This window comes from Mobula birostris, chromosome 9 (assembly GCF_030028105.1).
Source record: "Mobula birostris isolate sMobBir1 chromosome 9, sMobBir1.hap1, whole genome shotgun sequence".
NCBI classification, from domain to species: domain Eukaryota; kingdom Metazoa; phylum Chordata; class Chondrichthyes; order Myliobatiformes; family Myliobatidae; genus Mobula; species Mobula birostris.
The window spans coordinates 133778268-133799051 of NC_092378.1; the positions used below are offsets into that span (position 1 = coordinate 133778268).

The following is a 20784-nucleotide window of genomic DNA, read 5'->3' on the forward strand; positions in this document are numbered from 1 at the left end:
GGTATTATGGCAGATACGGTCAGACGTCAAATAAGTGCAGAAACCAAGGAGGCTGGATATTTTGCCGTCATGGTGGATGAAAGTAGACTTGAATAAAAAGGAGCAAATATCAATGGTGGTGCGGTATTTGAATAACGAAACAGTGCTTGAAGAATTCTTGCAATTCACTCCAGCAGAAGGGTTGAACGCAGGGTCGCTTCTTAAAAGCATTGAACAGACACTCGCCCAGTGTGTTATTGATAAGAACACGTGTCAATGTTATGATAGGGTGGCAGTGATGTCCGGGTGCAATAACGGGGTACAAGAGAGGTTCAGGAAAGAGGTCCCGCAGGCATTATACATACACTGACGTGCTCATAGACTTAATCTTGTTTTAGTGGATGTTGTGAGCAATATACCACAAACGGGTGAGTTTTTTGAAACTGTGCAGCTGCTTTACAACTTCTTTTCAAACCCTGTTGCCCACGATCTTTTCATGAAGAAACAGAAAGAACTGGAATCAACTGCACAGCCCGTGGAGTTGGAGATTGTCAGATACACGCTGGGCATGGCAGTATACAGCTTTGTGGGCTATAAGGAAATCACTCCCTGCCATTCTAGCTACACTACAGGATATTATGGGTCAACCAAATGCACGGAGGAAAACGGAGGCCAGAGCTGTAAGTGGACTGATTGACAAGCAGTTTGCTTTACTTCTCACTCTGTTTGAGGTTTTATTCCGAGTCATCAAGTTCATGTCAGACCAGCTACAATCTCCCAGTTTGGAGCTTTCATCCGCTGTGGACTTGGCTCAGTCTGTTATCGATGCACTCTCAGCAAAACGGGGAGAGGAATCATGGAGTGAAATTCAGACAAGAGCTAGGGATCTGTGCGTCAAGGCCGATATACAGAGCAGACCAGATGAAAGCAGACAGGCCCAGCCACCCCGCCACCTACATGATTTTGCTGTTGAGGCCCAAACTGAATGCACACCTGTCACATCCTCTGATGACCTTCGCAACCACTATTTCTATCCTGTTATAGACAGACTTCTGACTGAAATGAAAAGACAGTTCTCAGTTGAGACTGGGAGTGTTCTGACTGGAGTCTCAGCATTGAGTCCCAAACACAAGTTCTTCCTAGACAAGAATTTTCTTTGGCCAATGGCCCACTACTATGGAGTGACTGAAGTGAACCTGACTGCAGAGCTACATCAGATTCGCGTCTGCTGGAAACAAAACAAAAGCAAGGACAGACAGTGAATGACACAGTGGAATTTCTAGCTCTAATGAAACCCTACCGCGATGCATTTATAGATTTATACAAACTAATTTGCATATCATTGACTCTGCCTGTTACATCTGCCTCATGCGAATGGAATTTCTCTTGCCTCAGGCGCGTCAAAAACTACTTAAGGAACAGCAGCGGTGATGCTCGGAACAGCAAGTGGCTCTGTTGGCCATAACCAGCCGGAGGACCGGGCATTTGACATCCAGAAAATCACTGATGCTTTCGCCACCGGTCACACCAACAGACTGATTGTGCTTCTCTGAAAACATCAACGGTGAGTGCAGTTGATTTTTTTAAAAAATTGGGCCAAGATTAATGCTGATTATTATTATTATTATTATTATTTTGTGGTGGATACTCCATAGTTCTTATGTTTCCTGCAAATCCTAAAATATTACATTTACTGCTAGTAAGCCTACTGGTTTTGCTTAGACTTCCAAGCGGTGATTCTGTTGATTTTTGTTTTAAACTCAATTAATTGAGGTATTGCATGGTCAGTGTACGATTTGTCCAACTCCTGGTAAAGCCTTGCAACTGTTGTTTGCCTTATTTGACTTTAGTAACTGTGTATCTTTTGGCATTGCTGTCTATGTAATGCGAATAGCAGTGGGTTCGTGTTGTGATTTTCAGTTGAAAAGCACGCATTTGACGCTGATTGCGAGATTGGTGCGTGATTCACGTTGTCTGCTGTTGCTCAGATGCCCTGTTTATTTTTTTTTGTTCATGCTCCGTGTAGCCCAGGTTGTCTCCGATGCTGTTGACACTGTAACAGTTCACTTCTATATTAGATCTATCAATTGCTGTTGCTTGTGAATCAACAGAGGCATTTATAGTAGGCACATAATGCTTGAAACTGACTTTTGAACGCCACGCGTCTGGCCTTGCGAATACATATTACCATACAGTGCATCCCTCAGCACCATCACTGAATAATTCAGCCCCTCCGTAGCACCAGCAAGATAAAATCTCTGGCGCCGCCACTGGTATAGTTCCGGGCGTACAATTCCAGAGAGTATAATCCAAACAATATACAGATATTCCCAAATGTCCAATAATTTAATTCCGTGTGAATAGCAGTTTAAAAATGTAAAACCCCTCCTAATAATATGTTTCCAATTCATTTTCTGTGGGGAAATAACCATCCTTTAAAGAAGTTAAATGCTTTTCTTTGCTCAATTATGCGTTTCTTTTCTAGGTAATTGTTGATCCTCAATCCGACCGTGTTGTTCACGATCCTCTCTTAAATTGGTCAAGAATTTGCTGCGCTGCTCAGGACTGACGCACTCGGCAAGGGCAGTTCGCCTTTGCGGAGAAACTGTAGTTTCAAGTTGGTAAATTTTCATCAGAACATCATAGTTTTGTCGATGTTCCCCCAGATGCTGCCGGACCGATTTACTGAGAATTGCAGCGTGTTTGTGATGCTCCAGCACAGGCAGTGTTTTATATGTTTTTAAAATTCTGACAAAACAGTGTATTTTACGCAAAAGCGCACTTTCTACATGCCAACCCCTTTATGCCGATCTGTAGGAGCTCTTCCTCTTTATTGCTGATTTAATTAGAATCCCTATCGTTTCGATGTACGTGACAGATAGAGCTAATTTAATCTAATCTTTTGAGATTTCACCGTCTGACAGTCGCTTCGACAAACTTCATCTCTCACCTCAGCTCTCGCCACCCGCCACGAAAGGGCCCCTCGCCTTGTGCGTCGCCGTTGCCATGGTGACACAACGATCAACGTCCTGACGTTCCGTGCGGGCTGACGTCCGACGTGCCGTGTTTCGCCTCGAAGTATCCTCGTTTGCAACAAACCCAACGAAGAATAGGATAATCCCAAATTACTGAAGCAATGAAATGCAATTTACATGAATTTCTAATAGTTTGTCAAAATGCTGTGCCAGACTTTATATTGCCATTCATTATCTTCAAGTTTAAATCCGCACTCGTGGGCCAAACATAATATATTGCATTCATCTTCGGATCTTAACATAACTTGAATACGTATTGAGTTCCGTGCCACAGACAGGAGAAAATCGAAACACACAAAATGCTGGAGGAACTCAGCTGTTGGTGCACTGCAAATATTAGAAATATTGCTTTTATTCAATCCATTGTTCGGGCAGTTGCTTGGTAATTACGAGCGAGCCGCAAAATAATAGGTGGCCCGTACGTCCTATCTTTAAAAAAAAATCCTTCATTAATTATATAAATTCTTAATTGAGGGGCTCTCAATCTATAGGGATTGAACTCATAAAATCTGGTGTTACGTCACGATTGTTCTCTGGGTCAAAGGTCACACTCGGTTGCTGGGATGATGGCGGCGGGGACTGGCAGTGAGTAGAGCGGATAGAGAAATGGTGCCGAGGGAGGGACAGGGATTCAGTTGCCGAAAATCCCGTGTAACTGAATGTGTGTCTAAGGGAAGCGTTACCTGAAACGGCGGTAAAGTCGTGCAGAAGAAAAAATATCCTCAGCGCTTTGTGCTGATCGGCCGACTGTCCTTGTTTTCTTATAATATAGTTCGTCCGTGTGTTCAGTACAATCTTGTTTTCAACTTAGAACGTGTGATCGGATACTGGTCGAGTAACATTTCAGATACGTGTTAGACAGCAAGTGCCATTTTGAAATAATTATCAGTAGTATTAATTCGAAGGGAGTGAACCTAGCAGTCAAGTCTGCAGGAGTAGGCCATTGCATCCCTTCCTCGCCGGTGCTTTTATCTCAATGTAACTTAACTGCGCTAACTTCATTTTCTTTTAATAAAAATATATATTAATATAATATATTCATATATAAAATATTCTAAAAAGTCAATCTTTTTCTTAAATATACTCAACGACTAATTTCTCACAGCAATCTAGGACAAGGGAATTCAGAGGATTTACCACCCTTACGCTGAAGAAATATTTTCTAAACTCTGTCCTGAACAGCTGACACATTATTTTGAGATATTTTAGCCAACTGAATTATCAAGGCAGCAATTACTCTGCCAAGACCCTTCAGCATTACAAAAATTGCTTAGATTCTTGGAGAGTTCTTGGAGGATTGGAAAATTACATATGTAAGTTTGCTACTTAAGGAAGGAGGGAGGTGAAACAAGAAGAAACAGTCTAATATCTTTCATGAGAAATGATGTAACTCATTATTAAAAAGGTAATAGCAGTGCATACGGAAAATGAATACACAAGAGTTTTATATCGTATTTGACAATTTGGTCGGAGTTCTTTGAAGCTGTAATAAACAGTGGCTAAAGGAGAACCAGTAGATGTAGTGTATTTATGGAATTCTGGAAGGTATTTGGTAATGTGCCACATACAATTCACTGCACAAGATAAGAGCAAGTGTAATTGGGGATTATATATTGGCATGGGTAAGACCATTGAGATACATGGATAATTTTTGATTTGATATCAGAAACTAGTGGCATGTAGCAGGCAAACACGAGGAATCCTGCAGATGCTGGAAATTCAAGTAACACACATCAAAGTTGCTGGTGAACGCAGCAGGCCAGGCAGCATCTCTAGGAAGAGGTACAGTCGACATTTCAGGCCGAGACCCTTCGTCCAACGAAGGGTCTCAACCTGAAATGTCGACTGTACCTCTTCCTAGAGATGCTGCCTGGCCTGCTGCGTTCACCAGCAACTTTGATGTGTGTGGCATGTAGCAGGCATCAGTTTGGCTCCTCAATAATTACAATCTACAGTATATCCCTTAATTGCAGGTAACTTTGGAATACATTTATTTCTAATTACTGTTAAATTTTCCTCAGTATTCTTAATTGCAGACTTTTCCCTATTATTTTGCATCTACACATGGAATTACTTTTCCTGCAGTTTGGCCTCAGTAATCACTCCTAATAATGTTTTAAAGCATACTTGGTGAAGGAAGATGAAGGTCTATGCAGGAGTAAGTTGGAGATTGTAAAATTGGCAAAAAATAACACATTGTGATCATAACATGGATTTTGCAGTGTTTTGATGGCTTCTGACCTGGAACTTTATGAAGTTTCTTCAGAGATCTCACAATCTTCATGGCATGGGCTTTGCTTTTTCTGTATATTTCAGTGAGGAACTTGTTGGGTATGATGAATAAACTCTTCTCGGGCTTCCAGCTGGGTACAGGTTTTGATGACAAACTGTGTCATCTTCATCGGGGTAATGCCTGGGCATGACTACTCTGGTGGTATTTATACCGTGTAGTCTGTCCCTCCTAATTGGTTAGTCCTCATCTAATCAGGTTTCCGCTCTCCCAGCTTGCTTACAATCGAATTTCAGCTTTTATTTAGAGTGAGACCTTCGTCTTTGTTAAAATTCTGGACGGAAAGAATTTGAAGGAAAGGAGTTCTATTTCAATGGCTTCCTTTACCAGGCAGTCCCAAAAGCCATTGCCGTGGCACAGATGTTTCTAATACGATGGAATCCAGATGGTAGCCTCGGACATGGCATCTCTTGGAAATCTACTCACACAGGTTTATACCTCAACAATAGCAGTCATCATTATATCTCCCAACGTAGAGCAGTCTTTCTACTTTGATTAACTGTGCAAACATTATTTTGGACCTGGAGAGTCTCCACGAGGAAATAGAACGATTACACACGAGGTTCCTACAGAATGGCTACAAGGTGAAGGAAATTAATCGGGCCCTTAAAAGGGCCGACTGAAAAACCAGGAAGCCTAACAACAAGGAGGAACCCATCGCTATGGCCTGTCTTCTCTATATTTCCATGGTTTCTGGAAGGATCGCCAGGATCCTGAAGAAATACCGGCTTAAGCCTGAGAAGAGTTTGTTTTTCATATATGCTGGGAAAGCGCTAGATGCTTTTTGTTGAGGATGGCATACTGCTAGTTACAATCTTTCCATGCTTATTATAGTATCTGTGAGGGTAAATTAGCTGGTTGAGAGGATCCACATCCTATTTACAAAGTGATGTGGTATCAGAGCCTTGTGAAACATTCATCTAATACTGGGGTTGGACTGAAGCAAATTTGCTATGAAATCGTCGACAAAATCCTTGACAGGCCGTGGGGCTTGACTACAATCTATAAATGCTGCAAATTTTCCAAGACTTCTGGAAGTCTCTGACTTATCAAACATTGAAAGCATATTAAAAATCAAATAGAATATAAAAAATGTTGCTGGCAGAGATGAATCAGCAAATTTGAGATTTCCTAACTTATATGATGAGAAATGAGTATAATTCTATGTGCAAATGATGACACTTCTCAGCATTTTCTCGCCCTTTGAGCTTTGTGATAGTTAAAGCGGTCTAGATGATAGCAAAAAAATGATGTCATCATTTGGGCTATAATCCTCCAATCTTTGAGAATTTTCAAGTAAGGAACAAGGAAAGACACAGTCCAGAGTTAGTATTTTAAATATTTTACCAAGCATGAGTTAAAAATTGGAACATAGATTATTTAAAATATATTATTAAAGATCACCATTTACTTGACATATAATTTTAAAATACGAATTGTGCTTTGCTTTTTTTTAGTTTTCTCATTAACTAGTATTTGTATATAATCTTTTTAAAAATCTCACAGAAACATAAAGAAATTAATTATTAACTTGGAAAATATGACACATATGTTTTATTGTGTTTAATCTGTCAACTGCTAATTTGGGACATTTTCTCCCCAAAGAGCACAAATTGCTGAGTACTGGCCCAACCGAACCATGGTCAATTCGAGAAAAGTTATGCTTGGCATCATCAGTGATGCGGAGTGGAGATCAGAACTGGTAAGAGATACTAAATGCAAATGCAACAATGATACTTAATGTGCAAATTGGCTTAATATTTCAATCTGATACAAAAATTATCTATGAAATACTTGGATCACAGTCTTGTCCTGCCTTGTCATGGAAGTAAATGTAAGACCGAGTAGCACCTGTTCCAATTCAGGCACGAGCATCTGAATAATTATATTTTCTTTCCAACGAGAGACCACACCATGACAAGTACTGATTATTATTTAGCTGATCATTGTCAAAATACTAGAAGAATTCAGCAAGTCAGGCAGCATCTATGGAGGGGGATAAACACCCAATGTTTCAGGCCAAGAACTTCCATCAGGACTGGAAAAGAAGGGGGAAGAAGCCGTAATAAGGTGGGGGAAGGCAAAGGAGTACAAGCTAGCAGGTGGGGGGGTGGTGGTTGACGAAGTCAGTAGCTGGGAGGAGATGGGTGTAAGGGGTATAGGGCTGAAGAGGAAGGAATCTGATAAGAGAGAGCAGTGGACATGGAAGAAAGGGAAGGATGTGGGAACCAAAGGGAGGTTCCCCTCCACTCTTCCTCCCTGCCAACTTCCATTCCAGTCCTGATGAAGGTTTTTAGCCTGAAACATTGGCTGTCTATTCCCTTCCATAGATACTGAGTTCCTCCAGCATTTTATGTGTGTTGCTCAAGGTTTCCAGCAGTTGCAGACTGTCTTTTGTTTGTGATCATTGCTCGATCTGCTTTGTTGTTTCCTTTGCCCTGGCCCTGAAAGCACAGCAGCAAGAGAGACAGAGCCACAAAAAGATCTGAGTTGTAAGCCTCAAGGATTCCACAAAGTTGGCTCCAATGAAGTTCAGATTCAGATTTATTTATTACATGTACATTGAAACAATACAGTGAAATATGTCATTTGTGTTAACCAACACACCCAAGCATCAACAACAAAAGAGCAAAATAAATTACCAAAACAAACCCTTTCCCAACCACCTACCCTCTCACATACACAGACAGGTGTCCAACCCCAGGACAAGCCACCTTCAGACCTTGGCTCTGTGCTCTCAAACAGGCAGATATCAGACCTTCAACCTCCAGAACTTGGTCTGGACTCAGACTCGATATTTGGTTCACTGACTTTGGTCTTCAACCTCTTTGGCTGCCTGGCTCCAGACTCACCGAGCTCTCAACTTTGACCTTTGGCTTTGCACTCTAGACTTCAGTGACCTCTGGGTATCAACCCAGTACTTCATAAACACAGGAAATTCTGCAGCTGCTGGAAATCTAAAGCAAAATGCTGGAGGAACTCAGCAGGTCAGCCATCATCCACGGAAATCAACAAGCGGTGGACGTTTCAGGCTGAGACCCTTCTTCAGGACTGGAAAGGAAGCAGGAAGATGCCAGAATAGATAGCCCCCGTGGGGGAAGGGTAGGAGGATAGCTAGAAAGTGATTGGTGAACCTGGGGCTGGGAAAGGTAAAGGGTTGGAGAGGAAGAAATCTGATAGGAAAAGAGAGTGCACCATAGGAGAAAGGGAGGGAGGAGGGGCACCAGGGGGTGTAGTGAGAAGAGGTAAGAGGCCAGAGTGGGGAATTGAAGGAGAGGGAAGGGGGGAAATTTTACTGGAAAGAAAAATCAATTTTCATGTCACCAGGTTGGAGGCTACCCATATTGAATATAAGGTGTTGCTCCTCCACCCTGAGAGTGGCATTATCGTGGCACAAGAAGAAGCCATACAGCAAAAAGTCAAAATGGGGATGGGAATTAAAATGTTTGGCCATCGAGAAGTTCCATTTTTGGCAGATGGATTAGAGGTGCTCGACGAAGCCACCTACCAATTCATAATGGGTCTCACTAGTGTAGAGAAAGCCACATCAGGAGCACTATATACAATAGACAACCCCAGCAGGTTCGCAGGTGCAGTGTTGCCACACCTGGAAGGATGGCTTGGGACACTGAATGGAGGTGAGAGAGGAAGTGAATGGGCAGGTGTGGCATTTTGGCCACTTGCAGCTATAAGTAGTACTTGCCCCAGTAACTGCTGATCACCGGTTTGACCTTTGGGCCTTGACCGACCTGACCTCTGGGATCACTGACCTTCAGCTGTGGAGCACTTCGGACCTTGACTTCCAGACTCGCATGGACCTCTGATCCCAGAGACCTGGGGCTGTCACTGGCCTTCATGGCTCCTGCCCATGTAGACCTCCAACTCACATAATACTTCATGTGTAACCAATCAGACAACATGATGACATTAACCATCAGAAGCTACTGTGTGAACATGGGGTCTGGACTGCCATCTGGAAGCCCATTATAATTAGTATCTGTGAAGAGACCCTTGGAGCGATTAGATTTAATGAGAATGACAAGGAGACTAAAGAATTAATTAGTAGTACACAGGAGTTCTTGAATCAGAAGCTTCAAAGGAAAAGAAATAACTCCATGTCCAAGTTACAAAAAAAAAATGACTAAGAATGGATAGTGGTGGAAGGAAGACCAGCAACTTGCCATCATGTATGTAGATATTGAGACCATCGAGGTACGGCATAGGAATGGGCATTTTAGCCTATGATGTTGGTGTTGACTTGTGATGTCATTTTAAATTAACCTCACTGATCTGCACATTTTCTATATCCCTTCATTTCCCATCTGATCATGTGCCTATCTAATTGCTTCTTAAGTGTTGCTGTTGTATCTACTTCAACCACCGCCCTTGACCATTTGGTCAAGGGACCTACTACTCCCTGTATATTTTTTTTAAATTGTAGATCTTTAAACTTCGGCCCTCTCACTTAGACCTAGGCCATCTAGTATTTGACATTTCCACCCTGAGGGAAAAAATGCTCAGACTGTCTGTCCTATGAATGCCTCTTATAATTTTATATATTTCTATCATTGTCCCTCAGCTTCAGTGCTTCAGGGAAAACAATCCAATTTTGTCCAGTTTCTGCTTACATAAAATACTATCCTATCTAATCCAAGCAATACTACAGTGAAGAGCTTCTGCACCCTCTCCAAAGTCTTCACAACCTTCCTGTAATGGAGCAACTAGAATTGCATTCAATGCTCCAAATATGACCCAACCAAAGTTTTACACAGCTGCAACGTGACTTTTATATTCAATATTCCAACTGATGAACACCATTTTTTAACCAGCCTATCTACTTTTCAAGCTGCTATGAACTTGTACCCCAAAATCCCTTTGTACATTAATGCTCCTTAAGGGGCCGTGCCATTTAGAGTAATACAGCATAGAAACAGGCCCTTTGGCTCAACCCACCCAAGCCAACCCCCCACGCTAGTCCAATCGGCCTGCTTTTGGCCCATATCCCTCTAAACCCCTTCATTCCTGTCTATTTACTGCACATATTCCTGTTATGTTTAACCTCTCAGTGTAAGGATGGATTGATAAATATTTGAAAAGGCCTTAAGCCAACTGAAAAACAACAAAGCCACTGTTGTCGAATGTGTCCATGCTGGTCTTTTAAAGTTTGTCAGGGAAGAACTTAAGACACCAATTGTCAGCTTCATCTCCCACATCAGGGAGGAGAAAATGCTTTTAGCACTCTTGTCACAGTACACTGTTGTACCTCACCTCTAACAAGCTTCCTGCCGTGGTGGAGCTAATTTACAGTACAGATAGGAAGCTATTTAGCCTTTGTCACTTGTTTTCCAGAAGCAACGCCACTTAAAACAGTCATCAAGCTGCAGTATGCAGGCAATGTTGCATATGAATATATTGGGAGGCTGAGCTGCAGGTTATTGCTGAGGCATATGAGAAAATAAACCTTATGCCATCTGTAAAACCTGCATCAGCTGAAGGAAAGTGCAGTTACAAAATCCTAGCAACTTGGACCACCTTCCTGTCAAGGCCGACATCCATGATGAAATCGACCATAGCTTTGAGTGAGCTGGCATCACTTTTGGTTGACTCAGGAAAAGATTACCTGTAGATCAGCACCTCATACCCTGAAAAAGCTCATGATCCGTTGGGGCCCCTGCAATTCCTGCTTATTCCTGTATGCTTCTAAAATATGGTTAACAAACAATAGGAATTAATATTGAAGTCTGTTTTCAGGCCTACTTTCCCTGCAATGAGGCTTTAATTACCTTTTGTAATTAAAGCCAATAAATGGGGCATATCCTTCTCATGCTCAAAATTAAATTTCTAAAATAGATCTCTACTTCAAATTTATGACAGTAATAGATTACAAGGTAGATAGAGGAACTGATTCAAGGACATTCTCAAAATCATCTTAGATAAAATACAGTATCTCCAGCAGCTTCCTGGCCCATTGCTGCTCAAATCAGGGAACGCTCATTTGGAATGACTCCCAAGAGCTTTGAGTCCTTTTGTGAGAAACAGGCAGAAATGTGGTGTAAATGACAAAAGCAGACAAAACCTATTACAAACTATCCTTCCTCTTGCGGCATCAAATAGCTCTTGGTCTAACTGTGGCAAAGTCTATTAACCCTGCATTTGACTCATAATCTATCTGGGAAATGGTGTAGAGCCAAGTTATCCTTTGCTAAGAAGTAGATTTGTATATAAAACATAAAAGCTTAAATAGAGGCTGCTGTACACCTTCTCAGTAAATAGTTCAGAGGATCAAAGTTCAAAGTAAGATTTATTATCAGAGTACATACATATCACCACATACAACCCTGCGATCCTTTTTCCTGTGGGAATATTTAGTAAGTCTATAGAACAGTAACTGTAAACAGGATCTGTAAACTGTAAACATCAGGAATTAACTAGGAAATTAACATACTTTATTTTCTGTTGATTACCCAATTTTGAATCAGCCATGATCAAATGTCAGAACAGACTTGATGGGCTGAATGGCCTAATTCTACTCCTAAATCTTATGGTGCTAATAATCTGTCTGAGATTGATGAAGTGAAAAATTGCTTTTGTCTGCCATTTGTAAGGTTCTTGCGTGGAAGATGGTCATGCAACTCTGAGCAGCTTTAGTTGGGAACTATCAACTAAATTGGTAAATTCAGTTTGAGTAAGAAAAACCAGTGTTTCAGTTGCATTTGTGACAAACTCCATACGTCCTAGGACATTTCCAGGTAATTACTGTTTGAAGTATAATCGTTTTACTGTAGGAAACTTTGCAGCTAATTTGTAATGAATAGATAAATTTAGTTTTTGAGAGATAAGTATTTAGTGGAATTGATAACTCCCTTACTCTTAACTTTTATAGAGTCATGATATTTTTACTTCAAATTAAGAATAGACAGTGCCATAATTTAATTTCTTAAACAATTTCAGTGCACTGAAGTACATAACAATCCTGGAGTATACTATTTCATTTTCAATTCCTTGTTACATGCCAGTATTATAGAGATTTATAAAATCATGAAGGTGATTTTTCCCAGTTTAGGGGAGTTAAAACTAGAGGGCAGAAGTTTAAGGTGAGAAGGGAAAGATTAAATGGTGCCCCAAATGGCTTGTTTTTCACATGAAGAGTGCTGAGCATATGGCTGTCAGAAGAAGCAGAAGAGGCAGGAGAAGTACAAGTTTTAAAAGATATTTGGACAGCTATATGGATAGGAAGGTTTGTAGGGGGCAAGTATCAGCAAACGGGTCAAGTTTTGATTGTGCATTAGTCAGCTTGGACAAGTTGAGTTGAGGGACCTGTTTGTGGACTGTATAACTTATGACAACAGTATTAAATAAAGATGAGAGTGCTATTAACTTGGTAATAGCTAATAATATACTTAACAGAGAAGTGATAGGAAATGTGCTACTGAGTTGTGCACCCTTTGTTTAATCTGTACCATAATCAAGAATAGCAGGATCCTGTTGTTGTCTGATTGAATTTGGCATTTCTGCTTTGAAAAGTAATAGTTAAACATGGTTAGTAATTGAAAATAACAATAAGACCATAAGACATAGGTGCAGAATTAGATCATTCAGTCCATCTGCTCCACCATTCCATCATGGCTGATTTATTATCTCTCTCAACCCCTTTCTTCTGTCTTCCTGTATTTTTGATACCTTGACTAATCAAGAACCTATTAACCTCTACTTTAAATATACTTAATGATTTGGCTTCCACAGCTGTCTGTGGCAATGAATTCCACTGATTCTCTACCCTCTGGCAAAAGAGATTCCTCCTCATCTCTGATCTAAATAGATGTCCCTCTATTCTGAGGTTGTGCCCTCTAGTCCTAGATTCCCCACATCCTCTCTGTCCAGACCTTTCAGTATTTACTAGGTTTCAATGAGGTCCACCCTCATTCTTCTAAACTCTAGCAAGTACAGGCCCAGAGCCATTAAATGCTCCACGTATATTAAGTCTTTTATTCCCGAAATCATTGGACTCTCTCCAATGCTAGCACCTCTTTTCTTGAGATAAGTGGTCCAGGACAGCTCACAGTACTCGCAATTGCAGTCTGCCCACAGCCTTATAAATCGTTAGTATTATATCCTTGCTTTTATATTCTCGTCCTCTTGAAATGAATGTTAACACTGAATTGCCTTCCTTACTACCAACCAACTCGACGTGCAAGTTCATTTTTAGGGAATTCTGCATGGAGACTTGCAAGTCATTTTGTACACCTGATTTTTGAATTTTCTCCCTGTTTAAAAAATAGTCTATGCCTTTATTTCTTCTAACAAAGTGCATGACCATGCACTTCCCAACACTGTATTCCATCTGCCACTCCTTTCACCATTCTCCTAATTTGTCTAAGTCCTTCTGCAGATTCACTCCTTTCTCAACACTGCCGACTCCTCCAATTGTCTTTGTATCAACTGCAAACTTGGCTTAAAGCCATAGATTCGATTATCCAAATCATTGACATATAACGTGAAAAGAAGCAATCCCAGTGCCGACCCTAATAGTCACTGGCAGCCCATCTTCTATCCATGGTGATACCTTTCCTGTAATACCATTGGCTATTACCTTATTAAGCAGTACTTTAGTCAAAGGCCTTCAGAACATCCACGTATACAACATTTTTCTCAATAAGTAAATGAACAAGTATAATGTTTTTGTGTTATTTTTTCAATTGGGTCCTCTTTATCTAGTTTTAGGACTTGTGTGATCTGATCATATTTTTGGACATTTTTATGCAGAAATAGAAAAAAAATTAAAAGGTTCACAAACTTACTATAAATAAATGATCTTTGGAACGTAGAAGATTGAGGGGGGACTTGATAGAGGTATTTAAAATTATGAGGGGGATTGATAGAGTTGACGTGGATAGGCTTTTTCCATTGAGAGTGGGGTAGATTCAAAAGAGGACGTGAGTTGAGAGTTAAAGGGCAAAAGTTTAGGGGTAACATGAGGGGGAACTTCTTTACTCAGAGAGTGGTAGCTGTGTGCGAGCTTCCAGCAGAAGTGGTTGAGGCAGGTTCGATGTTGCCGTTTAAAGTTAAATTGGACAGCTATATGGACAGGAAAGGAATGGAGGGTTATGGGCTGAGGTCGGTGGGACTAGGTGAGAGTAAGAGTTCAGCACGGACTAGAAGGGCCGAGATGGCCTGTTTCCGTGCTGTAATTGTTATATGGTTAAGTATAATGTTTGTGTTCTTTTTTTCAGTTCTCTTTATCCAGTTTTAGGACTTGTGTGAAGATCTGATCATGTTTTAGGACATCTTTATGCAGAAATAGAAAAAAAAATTAAAGGGTTCAAAACTTTTTTCACCATTGTATATACCTGAAATAACTTTTGGTGTCCTTTTAATATTATTGTTAAGCTTCGTATTTCAGAGGCATTGATTGTGTGGATAGTCAGAGGCTTTTTCCCAAGGCTGAAATGGCTGCCACAAGAAGGCACAGGTTTAAGGTGCTTGGGAGTAGGTACAGAGGAGATGTCAGGAGTAAGTTTTTTACACAGAGAGTGGTGAGTGCGTGGAATGGGCTGCCGGCAACGGTGGTGGAGGCAGATACGATAGGGTCTTTTAAGAGACTCTTGGATAGGTACATGGAGCTTAGAAAAATAGAGGGCTCTGGGTAACCCGTAATTTCTAAGGTAGGAACATATTCAGCACAACTTTGTGGGCCGAAGGGCCTGTATTGTGCTGTAGGTTTTCTAAGTTTCATCTTTTCTCTCCTTATAACTTTTTTAGTTGCTTCTATTTGTTTTTTAAAAGCTTCCCAATCCTCCAACTTCCCACTAATTCTTGCCCTCTCCTTTGCTTTTATGCTGTCTTTGACTTCCCTTGTTCTGATTTTTATGAGGTGCACAGGTTATGATGCAAATTTTACAACAATTTGTCAATTTGCTTTTTCAGGGTATCAGTTAGCAGAGCAATTAAACCTTTTGCAGAACCTGGACGGCCACCGGATTGGTTTTCACAAAAGGTAATGATTAAAGAACAGACAAATTCCTTAATAATCTTAACATTTAAAAAAATATTCTTATATCGTTCTCTGGCTATATCCACACTGGACGGGATAAATCTGTAACCGAAGCTTTTTCTCTTCGTTTTGACCCTCCATCCACACTGAAGCGGCGTTTTCCTCCCCTGAAAACAGCTTTTCTAAAACGCTGTCCAGAGTGTGTAAATCTAAAAACGCTGGTTGGTTGGTGATATATGTACAGGGTAACCGGAGCTTTTTAAACACGCTGTCATGTTGTGCTGGAACAGATGGTGGTGGCAGCACGGCCTTTCATTGTTTTCTTGAACGCATATAGCATGCTTTATAACAGTTGAGGATGTCGTCGTATTTGGTTTGGCCCACGTTCTCCACTGCTTTGCTGACTTTGTAGTTATTTGTAACTCGCAGAAGCAGCTCGACTTCATCGTCTGTCCAAACGAAGAAGTCCAGTCTGCTTTTTCCAGCGGAGGTTTTCTTTATATTCCTCGAAGACATTGTTGAAAACTTTCGCTGTTATAGTTTTTGACCAATGGAAATAGCACAACACCGCCACGGAAATAGTATACCGTTTCCTCTTCACTTGTTTTCTGTAGATGTGTCCTGCGAGGTGATTCGCCCAAATACCTGTTTTAATGTGGATGGAGGTATTTTCAAAAACGCCTGGTGTGGACGCCTATCGTTTTTACGTGAAACCGGCGTTTTCAAAATTATCCGGTCTGGTGTGGAAATGTAGCCTTTGTTATGACTATGATTGCTATGCTAGGTTAAACTTCAGCTATATTATCTCTTGCCTTTTGATTAATATGTGGTTTTCTACTTGATAATGATTTTTCTATCAGACTGACTGGATGAAATAACAAATTGTTTCAGTTTATTAAATAACTTCTCCAACTCCAGTTCTGTTTCCAAGAAGAATTTGATCCCAAAGTTTTTATCACACCCAAAGACTACTTCCACAACAGCAGCTGCTTTGCACTATTTCAGTCTTTGACATTGAAGCACCTATCAATGGCAATTTTATTTGAAAGTAGTTTTACTCAATATTATTAATGCCAATCACAAACAAGAAAAAATCTGCAGATGCTGGAAATCAAAGTAATACACGCAAAATGCTGGAGGAACTCAGCAGGCCAGGCAGCATTTATGGAAAAAAACAGTCGAGGTTTTGGTCCGAGATCCTTCATCAGGACTGCTAATATTCACTTTATTGATGCTAATATTGACTTTGCCACTATTTATTTTTTCCCTTTCAAATCTTTATTCTTTGACAGCAACTATTCTTTCATGCAAAAAGAGCACTCATGTAAATGATTTCCCCTATTTATTCACAGATTCTGTACAGTGTCTTGATTTTATCTAATCTTCCTTAATTCTTACTTTCCCTGTCTACATTGCTTTGTCTACCTATTTCTGACCTTGTGCTTGACTGTGTGTTCATAATTTTTCTCTTTATTTTAGCATTGTGCATCGCAGTACTCTGAATTGTTGGAAACAACAGAAACACCCAAGTAAGTCTGCAACCCAGATATGTGTCTGTGTCTGTAAACATAATTTTGAAGTAAGGGAATGGTTTGTAATTACAAAAACTAAATAACTTCTTCACAGACGGAAGCGTGGTGAGAAGGGAGAAGTTGTGGAAACTGTGGAAGATGTAATTGTTCGCAAGCTCACCGCTGAGCGAATTGATGAACTAAAGAAACTTATTAAAGAGACTCAAGAGAAATACAGGTCAGGGCTTCACGCATTAATTAATTCATTATTTTGGTTAATATACATAAATGATTAATACATAAAAGAATATAATGTGGGTTTGTTTTGAGGAAAGAGGAAAAATAGCCTTAATTTAGTCAAGCATTCTTATTTTTCACTTTCAGAAGTTTATCCTTTAACAATATATTAACTTCCCTGTAAAATAGGATACCTTTTTTTTCCTTTTAAATACATTTTCCTTCTATTTACAATTTTTAAAGATCTTTTCCTGTTCTTGGATTTTTGTTTAATATTTTTATTGTTGCTCAAATGTTTTTGACTCCTCCACTTACAACTGATATTCATTGAGTTTATATCATATTTATTGCATGTATTTCTGATCAATTATGATAAGTTTAATAGAAAGTTACTTACCTGGAATAAATAAAAACAAGAAACACATCTTAAAGTGGTCAAAAGAAACTGCATTATTAAATCTTCAAAATATGACTACTCAGATTTATTTGGCTATTTAACTCGAAGAATATTTCTCAATCAGCTGATTGTTATCCATGGAGAAAAAATTGTAGCCAGTTTTCTGCACAGCAGAGCGCTGCATTATAAAGAAAGGATTAAGAAGGTGGAAGAAAATTAATTTTCTTTAATACAATTTATTTATAATTACTCAAATTTGAGATCCTGAACTACTACTCTCAATTTCAGCAAATAATTGTATGTATAGAAATGTTCTATTGATACTTAAATATCTTGAGATGTGTGCCTACAATGACTTGCTGTACATTCCCAAACCAAAAGCCGTGGATAAACCAGGAGGTACATTGGCTGCTGAAGGCTAGACCTGTGGCATTCAAGTCTGGCGACCCAGTCCTGTACCAGAAAACCAGGTATGATTTGCAGAGGGCTATTTCAAGGGCGAAGAGACAATTTTGAGCAAGGTTGGTGACAAATTGGATGTATAACAACTCTGGCAGGGTTTACAAAACATTACTTCCTACAAAGCGAAACCCAATAGCATGAATGGCAGCAATGCTTCACTACCAGATGAACTCAATGCCTTCTAGGCCCCCTTTGAAAGGGAGAACACAACTACAGCCGTGAGGATCCCTGCAGCACCCGATGACCTATGATCTTTGTCTTAGAGTCCGACGTTAGCTGTCTTTAAGGAGGGTGAACCCTCGCAAGGCAGAAGGTCCCGATGGAGTACCTGGTAAGGATCTGAAAACCTGAGCCAACCAACTGGCAGAAATATTCAAGGACATTTTCAACCTCTCACTGCTACAGGTGGAAGTTCTCACTTGCTTCAAAAAGGCAACAATTATACCAGTGCCTAAGAGGAATAATGTGAGCTGCCTTAATGACTATCGCCTGGTAGCACTCACATCTACAGGGATGAAATGCTTTGAGAGGTTGGTCATGACTGGACTGAACTCCTGCCTCAGCAAGAACCTGGACCCATTGCAATTTGCCTATCGCCATAATAGGTCAACGGCAGACGCAATCTCAATGGTGCTTCACACAGCCTTAGACCACCTGGACAACACAAACATCTACATCAGGGTGCTGTTCATTGACTATAGTTCAGCATTTAACACCATCATTCCCACAATCCTGATTGAGAAGTTACAGAACCTGGGCCTCTGTACCTCCCTCTACAATTGGATCCTTGACTTCCTAACCAGAAGACCATAATCTGTGTGGATTGGTGATAATATCTCCACCTCGCTGATGATCAACACTGGTACACCTCAAGGTTGTGTGCCTAGCCCACTGCTCTACTCTCTCTGTACCCGTGACTGTGTGGCTAGGCATAGCTCAAATACCGTCTATAAATTTGCCGATGATACAACCATTGTTGGTAGAATCTCAGATGGAGACGAGCGTGTACGGGAGCGAGATATACCAACTAGTGGAGTGGTGTCGCAGCAACAACCTTACACTCAACATCAGTAAGAACAAAAAGCTGATTGTGGACTCCAGGAAGGGTAAGACAAAGGAACACATACCAATCCTCATAGAGGGATCAGAAGTGGGGAGAGTGAGCAGTTTCAAGTTCCTGCATCTCTGAGGACCTAACCTGGTCCAAACATATCGATGAAGCTATAAAGAAGGCAAGACGGCATCTGTACTTCATTAGGAGTTTGAAGAGATTTGGTATATCAACAAATACACTCAAAAACTTCTATAAATGTACTGTAGAGAGCATTCTGACGGGCTGCATCACTGTCTGGGATTGGGGCGGTGGGGTGGGGTGGGGTTACTACAGCACAGGACTGAGAAAAGCTGCAGAGGGTTGTAAATTTAGTTGGCTCCATCTTGGGCACTAGCCTACAAAGCACCCAGGACATCTTCAAGGAGCGGTGTCTCAGAAAGGCAGCATCCATTATTAAGGACCTCCAGCATCCAAAGCATGCCCTTTTCTCACTGTTACCATTAGGTGGGAGGTACGGAAGTCTGAAGGCACACACTCAGTGATTCAGGAACACCTTCTTCCCTTCTGCCATTCGATTCCTGAATGGACATTGAACTCACTTTTTAAATATATATTATTTCTGCTTTTTGCATGATTTTTAATCTATTCAATATACGTATACTGTAATTGATTTACTTGTTTATTGTTATTATTTTCTTCTATATTATGCATTGAACTGCTGTTGCTAAGTTAACAAATTTCATAATAAACCTGATTCTGAGGTGCTAATTGAGTAGGTAGATTGATTGGTGATTTTTTAATTTGAATGGCATAACAGTGTACTCTTAATGTATAAAGAGTGCCTGATACATTTGGTACCTCTGGTCTGATGTAAGTAGGTAACCATATAACATTATAACCATATAACAATTACAGCACGGAACCAGGCAATCTCGGCCCTTCTGGTCCGTGCCGAACTCTTAGTCTCACCTACCCACCAACCTGCACTCAGCCCATAACCTTCCATTCCTTTCCTGTCCATATAGCTATCCAATTTAACTTTAAATGACAGCATCGAACCTGCCTCAACCACTTCTGCTGGAAGCTCGTTCCACACAGCTACCACTCTCTGAGTAAAGAAGTTCCCCCTCATGTTACCCCTAAACTTTTGCCCTTTAACTCTCAACTCATGTCCTCGTTTGAATCTTCCCCACTCCCAATGGAAAAAGCCTATCCACGTCAACTCGATCTATCTCCCTCATGATTTTAAATACCTCTATCAAGTCCCCCCTCAACCTTCTACACTGCAAAGAATAAAGACCCAACTTGTTCAACCTTTCTCTGTAACTTAGGAGATGAAACTTGTGGCAAGGCTTAGGTTTTGATTTGGTTGTTTGGGGTCCAGCATAAAGCTGAACATTTCTAAAATTTATGAGAGTTAATAGACAAAAAGTGTTGAAACGTTGTGACAGAATATGTTTGAACCTGCAACAGAAAGTTAATTCATGTTACAATTTGGATTCCATAGAAAGGTGAAGAGAGAAGCAGAGCTGATCCAGGCTGGCCATGTGGATAGCAAGCTTCAGGAAACATGGAATGAAATTGCTGCGTAAGTATAAAAAATACGAATCAATCAAAAGTTATTAGTTTTATGATTTAGCAGTAATGCTTGTCAGACCTTTTACGTTACTTGGATTAAAGTTCCCCCATATGAATTATAGTAATTTATAAAACTTAAATTTTAATCTTTTTTTATGTTCTTATTAGGAAGAAGAAACTTGAAGAGGAGGAGGCTGAAATGAAAAGGCGTGCAACAGAAAGTGCTTATCAGGGTATGAGTCATTCATTA

General features: G+C 40.4%; 2 protein-coding genes across 7 annotated transcripts in view; one reads left to right on the forward strand and one right to left on the reverse strand.

Moving 5' to 3' along the window:
* The window catches only part of cfap70 (cilia and flagella associated protein 70), an 86558-nt gene extending 83579 nt beyond the window's left edge, over positions 1 to 2979 (reverse strand). For both annotated transcript variants that reach the window (XM_072269534.1, XM_072269533.1), the window contains exon 1: positions 2930 to 2979. The gene's annotated coding sequence lies outside the window, so the exon portion shown is untranslated. The remainder of the gene's footprint in view (positions 1 to 2929) is intronic.
* Positions 2980 to 3562: 583 nt separating this feature from the next.
* The window catches only part of LOC140203090 (bromodomain-containing protein 8-like), an 84549-nt gene continuing 67327 nt past the window's right edge, over positions 3563 to 20784 (forward strand). For all 5 annotated transcript variants that reach the window (XM_072268875.1, XM_072268874.1, XM_072268876.1 and 2 more), the window contains exons 1-7: positions 3563 to 3599; positions 6910 to 7006; positions 15229 to 15298; positions 16775 to 16824; positions 16922 to 17044; positions 20464 to 20544; positions 20703 to 20767. In XM_072268875.1, the coding sequence (XP_072124976.1) occupies positions 3578 to 3599; positions 6910 to 7006; positions 15229 to 15298; positions 16775 to 16824; positions 16922 to 17044; positions 20464 to 20544; positions 20703 to 20767 (508 nt within the window). In that variant the 5' untranslated portion in view covers positions 3563 to 3577. The remainder of the gene's footprint in view (positions 3600 to 6909; positions 7007 to 15228; positions 15299 to 16774; positions 16825 to 16921; positions 17045 to 20463; positions 20545 to 20702; positions 20768 to 20784) is intronic.